The sequence below is a fragment of the Lichenostomus cassidix genome, chromosome 13 (assembly GCF_008360975.1).
Source record: "Lichenostomus cassidix isolate B80296 chromosome 13, HeHo_3.0, whole genome shotgun sequence".
Taxonomy (NCBI): Eukaryota; Metazoa; Chordata; class Aves; order Passeriformes; family Meliphagidae; genus Lichenostomus; species Lichenostomus cassidix.
Genome location: NC_139494.1, coordinates 16,942,394 through 16,959,999, shown reverse-complemented (window position 1 = coordinate 16,959,999; position 17,606 = coordinate 16,942,394). Strand labels below are relative to the sequence as shown.

General features: G+C 56.6%; 1 protein-coding gene and 1 long non-coding RNA gene across 10 annotated transcripts in view; both read right to left on the bottom strand.

The window, feature by feature from the left end:
• Positions 1-10,059, bottom strand: part of ABLIM3 (actin binding LIM protein family member 3) — a 44,826-nt gene extending 34,767 nt beyond the window's left edge. For 5 of the 9 annotated variants that reach the window (XM_085074026.1, XM_085074019.1, XM_085074021.1 and 2 more), the window contains exon 1: positions 9,678-10,058. In XM_085074026.1, coding sequence (XP_084930152.1) covers positions 9,678-9,690 — 13 coding nt within the window. In that variant the 5' untranslated portion in view covers positions 9,691-10,058. Of the gene's footprint in view, positions 1-9,677 lie in introns of all 9 variants that reach the window. The other 4 variants (XR_014854946.1, XR_014854947.1, XM_085074024.1 and 1 more) reach the window with 2 other exon arrangements.
• A 2,341-nt stretch (positions 10,060-12,400) lies between these two features.
• LOC146431405 (uncharacterized) lies at positions 12,401-14,716 on the bottom strand. Its single transcript, XR_014854837.1, has 2 exons — positions 14,154-14,716; positions 12,401-13,979 (listed from the first exon to the last, which is right to left on the bottom strand). It is a non-coding gene; the product is annotated as an uncharacterized LOC146431405 (long non-coding RNA).
• Positions 14,717-17,606: the final 2,890 nt, after the last annotated feature.

Sequence of the window (17,606 nt, the reverse complement as noted above, 5' to 3'; positions counted from 1 at the left end):
CAGCCTTCCCCATGCTGGGATCCCAGAGCAGCATCCAGGTGAGGATGGTGATGGACATTCTCCAGCCAGGACAGACTCAGAACCACCTGCAGTGCTCAGCCAGGATCTCTCCAGCCTCACCATTCCCTGGAGTTGGGCAGAGCTAACCCACCACAGCCTCTGCTTCCCTGGGTTCCTGCCTAGCTGAGGGAGGGAAAAAAATGATAAAAAAGATGAGAAAGCCAGAGGGAGATGGCCTGGATGTGACAGGCTGGCGGGTGTGACAGAGGAGCCTTGTTAGCAGCGTTTTTTCCCTGCAGTTCAAGCAGGGGCAAAGCCAAGGAATGTTTCCCAGCTGCCTGCACCAAACAAAGCCACCTGCACAGGGCTTTCCTTGCCAGGGGCAGAGCTGGGGTGGGCAGCAGCACCCCAGGGGTTCGGGAGGACAGACAGAGCACCACTGATGGCCACAGCAGGAGCTCCATCCTCATTCCCAGGGTGGGAAATCCTTGTTATCCCTCCAGCCACTCTTCCTGCAGCACAAAGGGTGCATCTGGCTCCACACTGTGCCTGCCAGGGGCTGAGTTTGGGGGATTTCACATCCCAAAGAGAGCTCACAGTGCCTTGAGCCTCTGGATATTGGGACTGCAGGTCTAGGCCAGCCTGGGGACACGATGGGACCCAGGGCTGTGGGCACAGCAGTGGTCACAGCAGACTCTCCAGGGGATCCAAAGATCTCTCAGCTGACTAAGAGCCCTTTGTGCCCAGTGGCTCTGCTGTACCAAGAGAAGCCAAAGCAATTAGCATTTCTGGGAGACGCTCTGGATAATCTTCCCCGAGCCATGGGGAAATCTGCCACAAGCCCAGCAAAGGGCCTGCAGCACCTCCTGGGTCCGGGAGGGGCTGTGCTGGCAGTGCCACTCGGCAGAGCAGGGCTGTCCCACCGCAGGGCACTCGTGGGAATGCTGCTCCAGCCAGGCCCGGGGGAGCTGTGCCCTCACTGAGCCCTGTCCCTGTCCCACCATCCCCACATGCCACCCCTGGGCATCACAAACCGCCAGGCAGCACAAAGCCAGGGCAGAGGCGACTCCAGCATCTTTCCCGGAGCACAGCCCAGGTGGGAAAGGCCACCTGGGGGAAATCCGGGAGCGAGCTCATCCCTCAGCCCAGCCCGGAGGCAGGGAAGGCGCAGGGACGAGCCGGGAGCTGTCTGGGGATCACGGAGCAGCAGCAGCTGCAGGCAGCCGAGAGTCGCGGATTATTTTTAACAGCTACTTGTAGAATGCAGCGAGCGCCTGCAGGAGACACAGCCCGGGCTGATGCTCACCCCATCCCTGTCCCCAGCACGTGCGAGGCACTGATCTCCCAGGCAGGCTTTTTATAGGGTTTCCCGCTCCCGCCGGGCACGCAGCTCAGCGGTTCGGCATGGCCACACCACCCCCTCCCTCAGCCATCCCTCACATGCCGCTCGCCAAAGTCTTTCCATTCCCTCTCGAGCTGTTTCCTCTCCTCTCCTTATTAGGGATCCACCTACCTATCCATCTTCTCCTTCTCTCCCCCCTCCGTGGCTATTTTTAAGATGCCATAAAAGCTTTCACCGGGGAGCATCCTCGGGGAGGCAAGGGATGTTATATGTAGCCCATCAGAAGGAGTCATCACCACATAACTCACCGTGCAGGCAGTGACTTCCCTTTTTTTTTTTTTTTTTTTTCCTAAAGCAGGGGAGGGAAGAACATCCACACTCAATGTCTCAGCTCTCCCTGGCCAGCTCATCCACAACACCTCCTTTTCTCCTTTTCCAGAGGGGGAGGATCAGCTCCAGCCCACTCCTCTCCCCGTGGGGCAGCTGGTGGGACACCAGTGCAAGTTCTCTCAGGTGGCATCTGGGGGGTGGATGGAGGGATGGTTTTGCTCCCCGAGAAAAGGCTCCAAGCTGGGATCACCCAGCTTCGTGTCTCAGCAGCTGCCACCAGATGAAGGAAGCCTTGCTGAGAGGAGGGCTGTGGTTCCCCCCGTGTGCCCACGCAGCTGGAAGCTGCTCTGCTGCTTGGTTCGTGGGCAGAAGGTGGGGGAGATGCCAGCAAAACTGCCTCTTCAGGCAGGCAGGCAGGACCCAGGTATTCCTGACCCACACAAGCACTGCACCAACCCCACAAGCCCCTCTTTCCCCTCCCAAACCTGGCGATTCCCTGTGGAATAGCTGCTTTCCCCTTCTGTCCCAAAGTCTGGCCACAAACCATCCACATCCACCACCCCAAGGACACCCCATCCACACCCTGGCACCGCCAGCAGCAGGCTGACCCACAGAGCCAGGCTGCCCACACCTCGGTGCCACCTGTCAGTGGACACGCTGTCCCCACGGCGGGGTGAGCCCAGGTGTCCCCGCTGATGCCATCACACGCTCCGTGTCACCCGCGGCGCTGGGTGAGCCTCGGACGGAGCGGCGGCTCCCGGGAGCCTGGATTCGCTCCCCTCCCGCTCCGGGCTGGGCTGGGCGGTTCTTTTTAGGAGCCTGGAGAGAGCTCATCTTACCTCGCTCCACCTTCTCCATCCTCCGAGCGGCCCGAGCTGGGGCGGGAGGTGTCGGCAGGGGATGGGGAGGGATGGAGGGATGGAGGGATGGAGGGATGGAGGGATGGAGGGATGGAGGGATGGAGGGATGGAGGGATGGAGGGATGGAGGGATGGAGGGATGGAGGGATGGAGGGATGGAGGGATGGAGGGATGGAGGGATGGAGGGATGGAGGGATGGAGGGATGGAGGGATGCCCCAGACACCGCAGGGAGGAGGATCCGCGGGGACCAGCCGTGCTCGGGGGAAGCCTCTACTCCATCACAGCCCGGGGCTGCTGCCACAGGAGCAGAGAGAGGGAAAATCCCGAGCAGAGCTGAGGCTGCAGAGCCCAGCCCTGGCTGCTGTGGCCCCACACAGGCTGCATTTGGGGAGAGCAGTGGGGTCTGCAGCACCCTGGAGGGGCTCTGGGCTCTCTGCCCACCTCAACCCTCATTGCTTTGGGTTTGGTTTCGAAGAGAACCTTTCTGTTGCTGGACTCAGCGCCTGACCATCCATCTGTGGGTCACACAGGACCATGGGGACATGCTGTAGGTCCTTCCTGCGAGCCCAGAGACCTGTCTGGCCCTGTGGTCACCGTGGGCAGCCAGAGTGGTGCAGAGCTTGCAGCCACACCAGTCTGAAAGAGCCACTCACTGCCCCAGCCCTGGCCAGCACAGCCAGAGGGGATTTTATTCCTTCTTTCTTGAAAGAGCTCTCAGGGATTCAGTGCAGAACAGACAGGCAGGGCAGCAGCAGCTGCCAGACAAGCCCTGATCCAGCCCTGCTTCGTGGCCAGGGCAAGGAATCCCTCTCTTTTGGAGGGAGGCAGCTCTGGGGCATGGATGGGCTGCAGCTCCTGCTGTGTCCCAGGAATGATTTCTCACAGCTTTGTTCTCTCCTCCTCCAGAGCTTGAAGGTCTTTGGCCAGGGGGTGAAGCACAGCCACCCTGGGCCATCCACCCTGCTGGGACCCTCTGTGCCTGCCCTGGGAATCCAGGCTGGGAGCAGCTGGCACTGGGACATCCCCACCACACGTCCCAGCAAGTGCCTCTGAGCCAGCCAGGGACCCACCCAGTGCCCCAGAGGATTTAAAAATAGTTCCTATTCTCCAGCTAGAGCAATCCCTGGAAGTGTCCAAGGCCAGGCTGGACAGGGCTTGGAGCACCCTGGCCTGCAAATGTGCCCTTGCCCATGGCAGGGGATGGAACAAGACCTTTAAGGTCCCTTCCAACCTCAGTGATTCCAGATCTGCAGGGCTGGTGGCACAGCTGGGATGCTGGGAAGGACAGGCAGGGCCTTGCAAGGTGCTTTCCCAAGCGAGGTGTTTGAGGAGAGCTGTTCCACGTGGGTTTGGGAGCTCACACCGAGCCCTGCTCTACATTTGGTTGTCTGATCCTGCAGCCTGGCTGCCTGGCTGGGACAAAATCACGTAACTCCCTGCTCTGAGGACAGGTCAAATCCTGAAAATCAGACTGCAGCAGGCTCAGGCTGGGCTGAGGAAGGGTTTGTGAGGCTGGCATTGCAGCAGCAAAGCCTTTCTTGCTCTCCAAAATGTGCCACTTGTTGCCAAGAAAAACCAGAATCCAACGGGGTGGTTTCAAACCCCTGAGCACCTGCTCCCCTCTTACACTGCTGTGCTCCACAGAGAAACCTTCCCACGAGGACCTCCCCAGCTCTGAGCCTTTTCCAAGACTCAGAAAGGAGCTGATTCAAAATGGAAGTGGAGTAAAATGTCCATGAACAGAAAAACAAACGCTCCTTGGGGCTCTGCAGACCTTGCCAGGCCAGCAAGGGTAAGAAGAAAGGAAGGTCAGACAGGCTGGCTAAGGAAACCACAGCAGCAGCTCCTTTTTCTTTCCGCTCTCCGCCCCAGGCAGTGGAGAAAGCTCATCAATTCCCAGGCCAGGGCTTATGGCTGATACTGATAAAGCATTCAGAAAACTGCACCTGAGCTGAGAAATGCACCGAGAAACTGGGGGGAATCAAATATCTGAGCCACCTGCAAATGAATGGGAGTTGTGCAGCCGTGAGACATCAGCCTGGGCCTGGTAATCCTCAACATTTTACTTTCCTGGAAAGTGAAATGTGCCCATTGGGGCTGTGGGGAGTGCATTCCAGCTTTTCTGCTCCCCCAGGGATGCACTGAGCCCAGAGGTGATGGGCACAGGAGGACTTGGCACAACCAAATGCCCAGCTCCAGCCTCCCAGTCCCCTGGCAGCCTTGCCCACAACCAAAATCTCAGTGTCTGAACCACCTGGGCTTTCCCTCCACATTCCCTTTCATCCAGCAAATCCTCCATCACTCCCCACCAGGGTCCTTGCCGTGACCACTCCACCCCCAGATGCTTTCTGGAGGTGCTGCAGCTCTCACAACTCAGGCACTGATGCATTCAGGAGCTAAAAATATCGGCTGAGATGCTCCAACCACGTCGTGACGGCTCCATCACGACAGGGCAGCAGGGTCTGGGTGGGTTTGCCTTCCCTCCTCCCCAGCAAAGGCAGCAGCACACTGTGCTCCTGCTGGCATCACAAAGGATGCTCTCCAGCTAAACCAGTCGCCACCTGATGATTAGAAAATGTGCTATTTATTTGAGGAGAGCACGGCAGGCCCCTGGAAGAATTCAATTGCTTCAATTGACCTTCCAGCACGCGCTGCCCAGGCCTGCAGGGCCACTTCCCATGGCTCCTGCTCTTGCAAGGGCCAGCTGCCAGGAAAGAGGGGCTGGAAGAGGCTGGGTGAAGCCTGGAGAGAGGACAGAGCCCATCCAGCAGCCTGGGGACACAGAGATGCTGCTGGGAGAGGAATTTTCTGGCAGCAAAGCGAACGCAATGGGTAATTGTCCCTCAGCTAGGCTGCCCGGGAAAACAGGGAATGATTTGTATCTGGTTGTTTGTCAGAGTCAGGGCATTGAGAGGACCAAAATGCAGGCAGAGAGGCTGGGAGTTCCCCTTGGTGCCTAAATTCTGGAAAACACCCTGCTTGTGACATCAACAGGCTGATCCCTCTGGGTTCCCTGCATTTCTGAGCACAGGGAAAAGACTCCTTGTCCTCCCCGGCAGGTCCTGCCCCACAGGGTGGGGACACCTGGTGAGTCACCTGCCTGAGGAGCTCTGCAGCTCGCAGAGATGTGCAGCACCATGGGATTCCTCTTTAATTACACGGGGCCTTAATGGAGTTTGCTGGTAAACACCTTGTAACCACATGTGCCTGGAGATTACGGGCTAATTACGCTTAGAGGATCACGATCTGAGAGGGAGCACGATTTAGGGAGGACAGAAATAACCAGGCAAACATGCTGCCTTCCTCAGGATCTGTCAGGAAGCTTCCCCTTCCCAAATGCTTCCCTGTCCAGCCTTTCCTCACAGCTCCTCCTGGGAGCAGGGGAGCCTCTCGGCAGGAATTTGAGAGGTGGCAGGGATTGGGATGAAACTTTCCACTTGGCATACCAAACCTTCTTCGGGAGGTCTCTGTGCTCCAATGGGCTCTCAGCTGCTCCAGGGATGGGGAAAAATGGTTCTGGCTCAGCCCACCCTGAATTAACTCGCCATTGGGACAGATTTTGGTCTCCCATTTCAAGATGTGTTGGAGGTGGAAGGGAATCTGGGAGGTCCCTGGTTTGTGAACCCAAATCCCACAGTGCCACACTGATCCAGATCCTGCCAAACCTGGCTCCAGCCAGGGTTTCACCTCCCCAGGAGCTGGGATGGCTTTTCTCAGGCCCAGAACAGCCAGGGACACCTCACTCCTGCCAAAGCCAATGCCCAGACTGGCAGCAGCTCCTCTCCCACCCCAAAAGGGATGATGTGCAAATCCCACAGGGTGACTCAGATGCTGCAGGTGCATGGAGTGCTGTATCCAAACTTGCTGGCTCCCAACAAACCAGCAGAAGGGATTCTTCCCACTCCTTTCAGAGGCTGAAACCCTTGGGGCAGTGACAGCTCCAGCCCTTTCACACAAACACAGCACTGGTCATGTCAAACTCCCTGCACAGATTCCGAGGGAGATTCTGCAGACAGAGGAGATTCTAGAGGGTGATTTTATGGGATGATCTCTCAGCCAAAGGTTTGTCCTACAAGCTCCCATGGAAACCCCAAGCAGCACCACAGACCTGTTTGCTAAGGTAGGAATCCATTTGTAACCAATTAGTGAGAGGCAGTGATAGCTTAATGAACGTAAACACCAACACTGTGTCCTCCAAACCTTCCCTGCACACCTGGGATTCCAGGAGCAGAGGCCACCTTCCCTTCCCACCCTTCCAGCCTCAGGATAGGAGTTGATGCCTGAGATCAAGGGGGTTTATCTCTTCCCCTTCAATACAAAATTGCCATATGGCTTTGCGTTCGTCATGGGAGACATGGTGACACAAAGCCACCAAAGCCAAGGTGACAATCAACCCCCTGTCCCCTCAGCAAGGGCAGCTGTGCTGTGCATGGAGCGTCTCCAGAGATAAACCCAGCAAATCCTGCCCAGAACTCCTGGAGGCCTCACAGATTTGCTCACCAGCATGGCTTGGGGCCAGCCATGGCCCACAGCCACAGGTTTCCTGCCTCACATCAGCCTCAGACAGGAGAGAAGAGTTAGCAAAATGCACCCAGCAAAATGGGAATTCACAGATCAGATGGTGGCATTTCATCCTCAGCTGCGCATCTCCTCGCTCTGCCAGCCCCAAAATTTCAGCCCTGCAGGCACAGGTACACCTGGACATCATAAATCTGTGCACAATCTGGCTTCATCATCCATCCTCCTCTTCCTGTGCCTCGCTGTCTCCTGGGCACCAGGAGAGGCTGGAGTGCCCCTGCTGGATCCCACCACATCCAAGGTCTCAGACACCACAGGGATTGGGGGAAAAACAGCCAAAAAAAAAAGAAAAAAAAAGAAAAAAAATCAAAGCAGCAGAACTGGCCATGCTGGCAGGGCTGGAAGCCTCTGACAAGTGGCACTGAGCTGCACTGAGCCACTGGCCACCAGCAGAGGGGTAAAAAAAGCCATGGTTGGTCAGTGCCAGGTGGCATCAGGGGGTTAAACAGAGATAGCACTGGCACGAGGCTGCCAGAATTTGGTTTTTTGTGCCTCGTGGGCACAAAACATCCTCGTGGATTTGAGAGTTCCAGGCTGGGGAGGGATGGCCAGAGCTGGGCGAGGCAGCAGCGATGGGAGAGGCAGCTCTTGGCAGTGCTCACACCAGAGCCTGAACATGCTGACGGCAGAGATGGCCCTGCAGCCCTGCCTGGCTCACACAGCCCTGTGCTGGGAGCAGCACTTGGGCATGGCAAGCCCTGCTTGGAGCATTCCAGCTGCTGGGAAAACAACTGGGATTCCAACAGGGCAGAGCCCAGCGCCCTGCAGGGTTGGCACACCCCTGGTGTGATCCCAAAAGCACCTGGAGTGACCCACAAGTGACCAACCCCCAGCACAGCCAGTGGCCAGGAGATGTCACAGAGTTGCCAAACCTCCACTAAAACACGTGGCTACTTAAAAAGGCGTAATGGCAATTTAGGCCAAGACAGCAAAACCCCCCACAGGGCTTGGCAAGAGCCCTGGCAGCTGCCTGCTGCTGGCAGCCCCAGGAGCTGAGCGATGTGCCCACGGCCACCAAGGCAGGCGGTGGCAGAAGAAGGAGCAGCTCCCCGGGGACTCCCAGCTCTGCCCAGTGGCAGAGCAGAGAGCAGGCAGTGCAGTTTGGCTCCCTGGCATCTCCCCGTGTGTGGGAGGCCCCGCTGAAGGAGTTTTGCAGCACGATCAGATAGTTAGAACACACCAGGGCCATAAACAGCCCTTATCTCCAGCAGCAGCCAAGCCAGCTATTAAGAGCTGGGAAGGAATCCCAAAAGGAACCAACAGGCATTTGTCAGAATTGGCTTAGAGGAAGCTCAGCAGTCTCACCTGACCACGGTGGCCACTGATCCCACCAGTGCTCTGCAGCAGACCTGAGCTGCTCAGCAGAGGAGCAGAGGAAGGACCCTTTGTTATCAGGCATCCTGCAGGCTCGGAAAGAATCAGCCCCTATTGTTTCCTACCTAGGCAGAGCCAGCCCTGCTCCCCCGGGAGAGGGGTTTGCTCCTGTCCCAGGTGTGGCTTGGGCAGAGGGCACCCGGAAAGTTTCCTGGCCTGTGACACAGCCCGACAGAGCTGGAATCACCTGTTCTGTTGCCTCGCAGCGTGCCAAGGCATTTTTCACGGTGTTTTGCTCGGGAACCACCCCAAGCCCTCGGATTGAGAAACCTCAGCACGGCGATGCAATGGAGAAGTTGCTGCTCTGCTGTTTTCTGCCTGGGGGAGGGCAAGGCTCCTCACGCTGCTCCAGGACCCCCGGGAGGGGCAGGGGGGCTTCCCCGGGGAGGTTAGCCCAGGAGGAAGCCCCTCAGGTGGCCTTCAGCATCGACTTCTTTGGCTAAGGGCTCGCTGGCTCTAAAGGAAGGGATCAAAGCCATGCCAGCAAGGTGGGCACAGCTGTCACACAGCACATCAGCGAGGAAAAAAGCAATTGATCCTGACTCGCTCAGCCCCGATCAATCTTGCCCAGACTTTCCAACAAGGGCACAGAATCCAAAGTGAGCAGCCCGGTGCCAGTTCTCGTCTTATGCAGCACATTTCCGAGCTCTGCTTCTTTAGAAATTCATCCACGGCGCATGAGTGCCTCTGCCCCTGTCTCACACGCACAATAGGAACACCCACATCCCCAGCTGCAGGAGGCTCGGGGTTTTTTTTTTTTTCAGGATTGCACCTGTGCTTCGCTCAGGTTTCTGGGTCTCTCCTCACCCTTCTCCTCCCCTCACATCCATTTCTTCCCGGGCAGAGGCGGCAGCAAGTGAGGCTGAGGCTGTCAGAGCGCTCCCGGCTGCCTCTCACCATGTTGCGTATCGACATTTCAGTCGATGCTCTGCCCTCCAAACCCCAGCAATGCAAGCCAAGAAAAGTACTCCGTGGAGATAAGCACCGCGGCTCAGCCCACATCAAACGGAGGCCAGCCGAGCCAGAACCTGTCAGAAAGCAGGCGAGCAAAAGACAGGCAGGAAAATAACCCAAAATTCCATCCCACTAGGCTTGTCAGCGCTGTTGTGACATTTTCTTTCCAATTCCTCCCAGCCAGCTCGGTGCGGTATCAGCCCCATTCCCACAGCCAAGGCAAAGGACGCCGTACTCACTGCTAGTGCTCATCCTGCCGCTCCTTCCCTGTCCTTCTCATCCAACAAAGGGCCAAAGATGCTCCTTAAATCCGCTTTTCCTGCCGCTCCCCGGCCGCGGGAGGAGGCTGCCGCTCTTCTGTTCCCAGGAGAAATATTCCCGTGCGATCCGCCGGCTAACGCATCCCGCGGCGGCTGTCCCCAGGGCTGTCCCCGCGGCTGGCGGATGCCAAGGTCACGGCTGGCGGCGGGGAGGGGAGAGCAGGCGGGGGGCGGCCGGGACCGGCCCGGGGGAGGGTCCCGGCGGAGCGGCGGGGGCTGGCCGGGGCTCGGCCATGCACTGCGGAGCGCGGCCGCGGCCGCCCGCTTATAGCGGCTGGGAGCGGCGGCGGGGCCGCGCAGAGCCAGGACCGCCCCGGCACCGCCCCGGCACCGCCCCGGCCCGCCGGCACCGCCCGCGGCCAGCGCCCGGCCCGGGAGACACGGGAGGGGCCGGGCGGGGCGGGGCAGGGCGGGGCAGGGCGGTGGCAGTGACAGTGACACCGGACAGTGACCGCAGCACGGAGCCGGAGTGGCTGCGGGATGCGCAGCTTCGGCATTGCCTTGCTTTGCCCTGTCCTGCCCTGCCCTGCCGCTGCTCTCCTCTGCCCACTGTCCTGTCCGCTGTCCTGCCCTGCCCTGCCCGCTGCCCTGCCCTACTTTGGCCTCCTCTGCCCTCCTCTGCCCTGACCACTGCCCTCCTCTGCCCACTGCCCTGCCCTGCCCTGCCCTGCCCTGCCCTCCTCTGCCCTGCCGCTGCTCTCCTTTGCCCGCAGTCCTGCCCTGCCTGAAGTCCTGCCTGCTGCTCTGACCTGCCTTCAGTCCTGCTCCCTTCCCTTCCCTTCCCTTCCCTTCCCTTCCCTTCCCTTCCCTTCCCTTCCCTTCCCTTCCCTTCCCTTCCCTTCCCTTCCCTTCCCTTCCCTTCCCCTGCGCAGTTTTCAGCCCCCCTGGCAGCACCGCAGCATCCCAGCACTGACTTCAAAGCCCCGAGCTCCTTGTTTTGGGGATGAAAGGCTCTCTACCAGAATAAAGCCCTAGCCAGGCTGCTCCCCAGGTGCCCACGGAGCCGGGGCTGTGCCCGCCTGCCTGCAGAGCCCCCGGGAAGCCGTGCTGTGATTCCGAGATGTGGTTCCTGCTGTGATTCCGGGATCTGAGCTCCAGCCCTGCCACTAATGAAAGAGGTTTTTCATGCAGCGTGACAGGCGCCGCATCCCTCCCGCTCCCGGGGCTGCAGAGCTGCTCGGCGAGGCCCTTTTGCTTTGCCTCGCTCTCGCTGTTTCGTTTGCAGCAGATGTTTGCGGTGACGTGACAAGACAGGTAGCAGGTCGCGTGAGCCGTGCCTGCGCTGCCAGCTCCCTGCAAGCCCTGCTGCCTGTCCCCTTCGGCTGTCCCCTCCCCAGAGGACGAGCAGTGGGAGTGGGAGCCTGGAGGTTCCTGCAGGGCTGGGGGGAGCAGAGCTGCTGGTACAAGAAGGATTGAGAGACGCTGTTTACGAGAGCGTGTAGTGACAGGACGAGAGGGAATGGCTTTAGAGGAGGTTTAGATTAGATATTGGAAGGAATTCCTCCCTGTGAGGGTGGGGAGGCTCTGGCTCAGGGTGCCCAGAGAGGCTGTGGCTGCTCCTGGATCCCTGGAGGTGTCCAAGGCCAGGCTGGAGGGAGCTCTGAGCACCCTGGGACGGTGGAAGGTGTCCTTGCCCATGGCAGTGGGGTGGAACAAAATGATCTTTAAGATCCCTTCCAACCCAGGCCATTCCATAACTCCACGATGATTCCATGTCACAGCACTGTGGGATGGCTCAGGCTGTCCCATGACACTGATTTTGGCCTCTTGACAAGTTTCCCATGCCTGAGGAGTGCCCAGGTGTCTCCTCCTCAGGGAAGCACCCCATCCCAGGCAGACTGACATGTGTGGCATCAATAACACCCACCCGAGGAGCCAATAAAGCAACCACGGCGTGAGCAGCTCCCCACGGCTCAGCAGCCGATCGAGCTTCTTCCGCTGACCTGGTTTCCAAATCTTGTTAACTTGCTGCCTTTAGAACAATTTGAGATTTCCAGCACAGACAGGCTGGGGTTGCAGAGGGCTGCACAGGGGCACAGGTGGAACTCAGGGGGCACCAGTGCAGAATCACTTCCCTTCCATCCCATCCCATTATCCCATCCCATTCCATTATCCCACCCCATCCCATCCCAGCTGAGTGGTCCCAGAGCTGTTCTGTGGGGAAGGGGAGTGGGCACTGCCAGCTGGGCAGGGTGTCAGGTGCTCCCTGCAGTGGGATCTGGGAGTTTTTGGTGCTGGAGAGGTGACAACAAGGAGCTCCAGCTCTTGTCACCTCCCCACCTCAGCCAGAGGTCAGAACCCCTCACCATCAGCACCATCCCGGGGTGTTTTGGAAATCCCATTTCCTTTCCTTTGTCTGAGGAAACTGCCTGCAAAAGCTGCCATAAAAGGATGCCTGAGATGAGAAGTCAGAAAGGAGGAAATGTCAGGATGTTGAGGCAGCCTCCTTTCATCCCTTTGTGTCTGAGCGCTGCAACACGGATTTTCACAGCAATTATTAGATGTGTTTTTCCCACAAGGCTCCTGCTTCGTTCAGCACCTGCAGGTCCTACAGAGCTCAGGCTGTGCAGAGGAAAGGGAACTTTGCATCCTTCAGTGAAAAGGGACACGGGAGTGATGGACAGAAGAGGATAGAGGGAAAAAAATGTTCTAATTCCATTTATTTTTCCATTCCTGGATACTGGGTTTTTATCCCCACCTCCAGGACCTTGGGGTGCTGAGAATCACCTGAACCAAACTTCCCCAACCCAGTCAATCCCAGTGTTCCTTCTTTCCCTGATGCCTGACACCAGCTGGAGAGCTGGGATTTGCTGGTTTCATGTGGAATCATCCGGAGCTGGGCTCAAACAGACCTCGTGCCACACCAGGAATTCTGAGCAATCAGGCTCACAGCCTCTCCGTGTGTCTCTGCCGTGTGTTTCCACGGGAGGCTGTGCTCAGCTGCTGTCCCCAGGGCTGGAGGGACAGCTCCCTTCGGGAAGGGAATTCCCTCCTCAGTCCCGTGGGACTTGGGGACAGATGAGAATGCTGAGGCTACAAGGGAAATATCGGACTGCAGCTCCCAGGGCTGGGAGAGACAGAGGTAGGAGAGGTCAGAGAGTTAAAAGTTCATATAAACATCCTTGTCCTCGAGGCACAGGGGGATTGTCCATCAGCAGCCTTTGCTCAGGCATTTCTGGTTTATTTGGAGCCAGAGCATCCCTTCCAGCACACCTGGACACAGACAAACATCTGTGTCTGCAGGACCAGCTTTCAGAGGTCTCCCTGCTGCAATCCCAGGCTTTCCACCCTCTTTCCTTCCCCTTGCTCTGGGAGTCGTTTGGGTGCACAGCCTTTGCTGCCAGGCTCTGAAAATCCCCGGAGAAATTGTAATGCCTGAGCCCAGATTGCAGCTGCACCCTTGGCCCTGGGTGAAACATCACCGTGTCTGTCTGTCCTTTGGGCTGCAGCACCACAGTGTCTGTCTGTCTGTCCCTGGGGCTTCAGCTGGTCAAGCCCAGCCCTGCCAGCCCCAGCCCCTGGCACAGCTCCTGTCAGCAAAATCCTCTCCTCCTCTCTGAGCAGGGCGATCTGAGCTCCAAGAGCAGCAGGGAGATGATGAGATGGATGCCCGTGGGGACAGCCCCACGCCTCGCACGAAGCAGTGGGCAGGCTGCACAGAGGCACCACTGACTCATCGCAAGCTGGTGACATTTTCCAAAAAAAGCCTCTAAGTCCAGGGCTGTGATGTTGCCAAAAGGCAGCAGAGAAGCCTAAGGGGGCTGGAGACCCCGTTCTACCATGGCACATGGGCTGTGTCATGGGATGGAGGGAATTCTGCCTGGCTGGGCAGCTCCCCATCCGTTTTTCTGTTGTTCCCCTGGGAAGGTGGGATCTGGTCAGGAGTGGTCAGATGCTGCTGCCCACTGCCCCACAGTGCAAAGCCAGGCACTCCTAGAGCTGACAGAGTTATTTTCCACGTGATGGAGATCAGCATTTTGATTTGTGACTCCCTGGGTCACAGCTGGGACCAGAGGCAGTGAGCTGGGCTTGGGTGTTCCAAGAGGAGCCCTGGTGCTTCCCCCAGCAAAGCTCCCCACTCCTCTCCTCAGTCACAGCACCACCAAGGCATCTGCCAGTGGTTTGGCTTTCCTCCAGCTTCCCCAGCAGCACAGCAGCCCTTCCCAGCAATTCCAGCATCAGCAGGAGGAGACTCAGCCTGGCAGATGTTCCCCGGGCTGCCTGCATTCAAGTGATAATCAAATGATAGATTATTTTCAAGCAAACTCTCATTTTCAGGCATTAATTTCAGCGCTGTGCAAAGAGAGGCAGCGAAAAAAAGCACCCAGGCAGTGGAGAATGGGTGGGATGTGGATCTGCTCCAGGCAAAGCTGATGCACCACAGCCCATCTGTACCTGGATTCCTCCTGCAAAGCCACCAAGGGATGGTTTCATCCTCTGGCTCCATCCTCCTGCATCCTCCTTCCTCCTCATCCTCACCAAGGCTGAGTCTCTGGCTGAGTTCACTTTGTCATCTCTTCCTCCTCCTCGTCCTGTTTGTTTCTGTTTCAGTGGCAAAATAGGATCAGGGTAAAAGCAGAGGGTAATAAAGAAAATGAGAGGCTGGAAGGGAAATTGAAAACAGGATGAAATATTTTGAAAGTCTCGTTTTCCAGAGGTGTTTCCAATATTTGTCGAGGGTAACAAATATTCCCAAAACAACAGCAGGTGAGTGAAAACAAGTGCTGCAGAAGCTCTGCATGGCAGCAGTGTTGACATTCCCTCCTGAAAGACCAGGATCGGGAGAGAAAAGGTTTTAGGGCATTGAAATCGAGTGTCTCCCCCAAAAACCTGCAAATCTTTCACCCTGGATTCCTCTGGAAAATTTGGGGAGCAGTTGTGTCACACAGCAGGGCTGGAGCTCCCAGGCTCTGCCAGGGTTTATTGCCAGAGCTCATTTCTGTGTCACACCCTGCATGTGACCCTTTGGGGACCTTTGGGGACAGCCACCACCCCAAGGCCAGCCAGCAGCTCCTGCCATGCTCAGTGCCACGGGGAACTCCATTCCAGCTGCAGCCCCAAGCTGCTTTCCTCACCCCACTGCAGGGCAGGGGAAGTCGGGGTTATTTTTAGTTTTCCCTTTGAAGCTGCCCTGGAGCAGTGAGAGCTGCTGGAAGAAGGAATTCCTGCCTCCCCCATCCCTTGGATCATGAGGTGCTGGGCATGGCCAGCCCTGTGGGAATCCCAGCTCTGGGATTTCTGCAATTCACCTGGAATTCACCTGGAATTCCTCCTGCCTCTCCTCAGAGAGCTGCACCTGCTCAGAAGGAGAATTCACCTTGGGAAATTCTCCTTTCTCACTGCTGTGCTGGTTTCATCACAATAATTCCAATTTTCCTTTTGTTCCTCTTATTGTTCCGTGGAAAAACTGGGAATCAGGGTGATTCTGGCAGAATTTCGGGCACCTCCAGGGGCTGAGCTCAGGCCAGGTCTCCAGCTCCTCAGGAGGAGGCCAAATGCTGTAATTAAGCAGAGATAATTTCTTTTTTTCCTACTTCTAAGCCGCAGAATGGCTCGCCCCAGGTAAGCAGCAGGTTATCTCTTTTCTAGGAAAATCTCACCTTCTTTTTTTTTTTTTTTTTTTTCTCCCCTCAGTCTAAAAATGGAATTTCAGAGCCTGAAAAGAAATTCCCAGAGAACACCACTGTGCAAACATCCCAGGCTTTGATTCAAAGTGTTTGGATTAATTAGCTTAAACTGAAAGCTTTCATTCCGATTTCAGCCTCGGCTTTAGGGACAAAAAAATTAAAGCAGCAAAGCTTTGGAAGTCGAAAAATCAAAATGTTCCACCCTGGAAATATCAAAACAAGATGCTGAGCCTCGCTGAGCTGCTTTGTTGCTTTCTGAAAGAAAATGGCATCAAGACCAACACCTTTACAAGAAGCTTGGATCATTAAGCACTTCAAAAAAAAAACCAAAAAAAACCCTAGATCAGCATAAGCAATTAATTTCTTAATTAGTTTTTCTCTTTTTCTTCCAGAGGGAAGTCTAAAAATATTGATTTTTAAAATTTTTTTCCATTTCATCCAAAGATTTCTTTCAATATGATCCCCTCACTGGATGGCTAAGCTGGAGCTTGAGCTGTGGGAATTTTATGGGGTGGTTCATATAAATCCACTTTGTCATCTCTCCTTCTCCTTGTCCTGTTTATTTCTGTTTCAGTGGCAAAATAGGAACAGGGTAAAATCACAGGATAATAAAGAAAATGAGAGACTGGAAGGGATATCGAACGTGAAAATGAAATATTTCCAAAGTCTCATTTTCTAGCAAAACATTTCCAACCGAAACACATTTCCTTTGGAAACCTCTCTGAGGAGAACACCTCTGATATCTGGAGCAGTTTTTCCTCCTGATTTTCAGTCAGCTCCATCCAAGGCAGCACCTGAACGAGCCTTGGCTGGACATTCCCAGCAGGATTTGCCAGAAGGTTACCTCACCTGGTGTGTCCTTAATTCAGGAACCATAAAATCCCTGCTGGAATTGCATGTAGCACTCACCACAGAGTCACCACCCGGCTGTGAGCTCCCAAAAATCCAGTTATTTTCACTGGAGATGCCCTCCAGACCTGGCTGTGAGCTCCCAAAAATCCAGTTATTTTCACTGGAGATGTCCTCCAGACCTGGCTGTGGGCTCCCAAAAATCCAGTTATTTTCGCTGGAGAAGCCCTCCAGACCTGGCTCTCCTGTCCCTGTCGCTGCTCAGGATGCTTCTCCCGTATTTCTGACCATCCCTTGTTTTTCCTGGTGATCCCAATCCTGCAGCCCCACAGCTCTTGGGGTTTTTTTTGCCAGCCTGTGGAGCTGCGGGTGCTCGGGAGGACAGCAGGGCTGGGAACAGGCGGTAATCCCGTTTTTCCAGCGCTGGGATGGAACGGTTCCTGCTGCCATCTAACGGCTCCGACAATGAATATTCAGCAGGGAGCTGAGCGGAGCTGCCGGGCTGGGGAGCTCAGGGCATCTCCCGAGGGCTGCAGGAGCCACACCGAGCCCAAAACACCGCCCGATGTCCCTGAGGTGACACTGGGCACAGGGGGAAGGGCAGGGACAGACATTCGGTATGCAAAGCTTGGGACAAACTGCTTAGGGACAAACTCCTCTGGTCCCTGCAGCTCTGCCCGCCCTGGGCAGGGTGAATGATCCTCATCCCTGGATCAAGGAATGTCCTGAGCTGGAAGGACCCACAGGATCAGCCAGTCCAACTCCTCACCCTGCACAGCCCCAAAATCCCACCCTGGGCATCCAAACCCTCCTGGAGCTCTGGCAGCCTCAGGCTGTGCCCATTCCCTGGGCAGCCTGGGCAGTGCCAGCACCCTCTGGGGGATCAACCTTTCCCTGATATCCAACCCAAACCTGCATTTCCTGCCATCCCTGAGGTCCATGGAATAATTTCCATGCTGAAGGTTTGCATCCCAAACTCCCCTGGGGGTTCTCCTGCCTGGCCACACTCAGCATGTCTCAGTGTCCCTCCAGGGCTGGCAGCTGCCCACGAGCTCATGCCATCAGTTCTCCTGCATTATTGATAGACTTCAGGACATTGGATGATGTGGCCAGTGCTGGGGAGAGAGAATTCCAGTCTGAGAGAGGAGCAGGGATGAGAGGCTGAGCAGAGGAGCCATGAGTGGATGGGGCAGCAGGAAGGGAGGAGCTGCACGACCTCTTTACATCAGCTCTCCATCAGCCAGGGGACATCAGGTGGCCAGGGGACACCTCCCATCGCCTGGGGACTGTGTGCTGGGAAGACTGGGTGGATCTGGCTGCCAGCTGTGAGTTTGTCCCCGTGGGGCTGATTCCTGGGATGGGAGGTCACAAC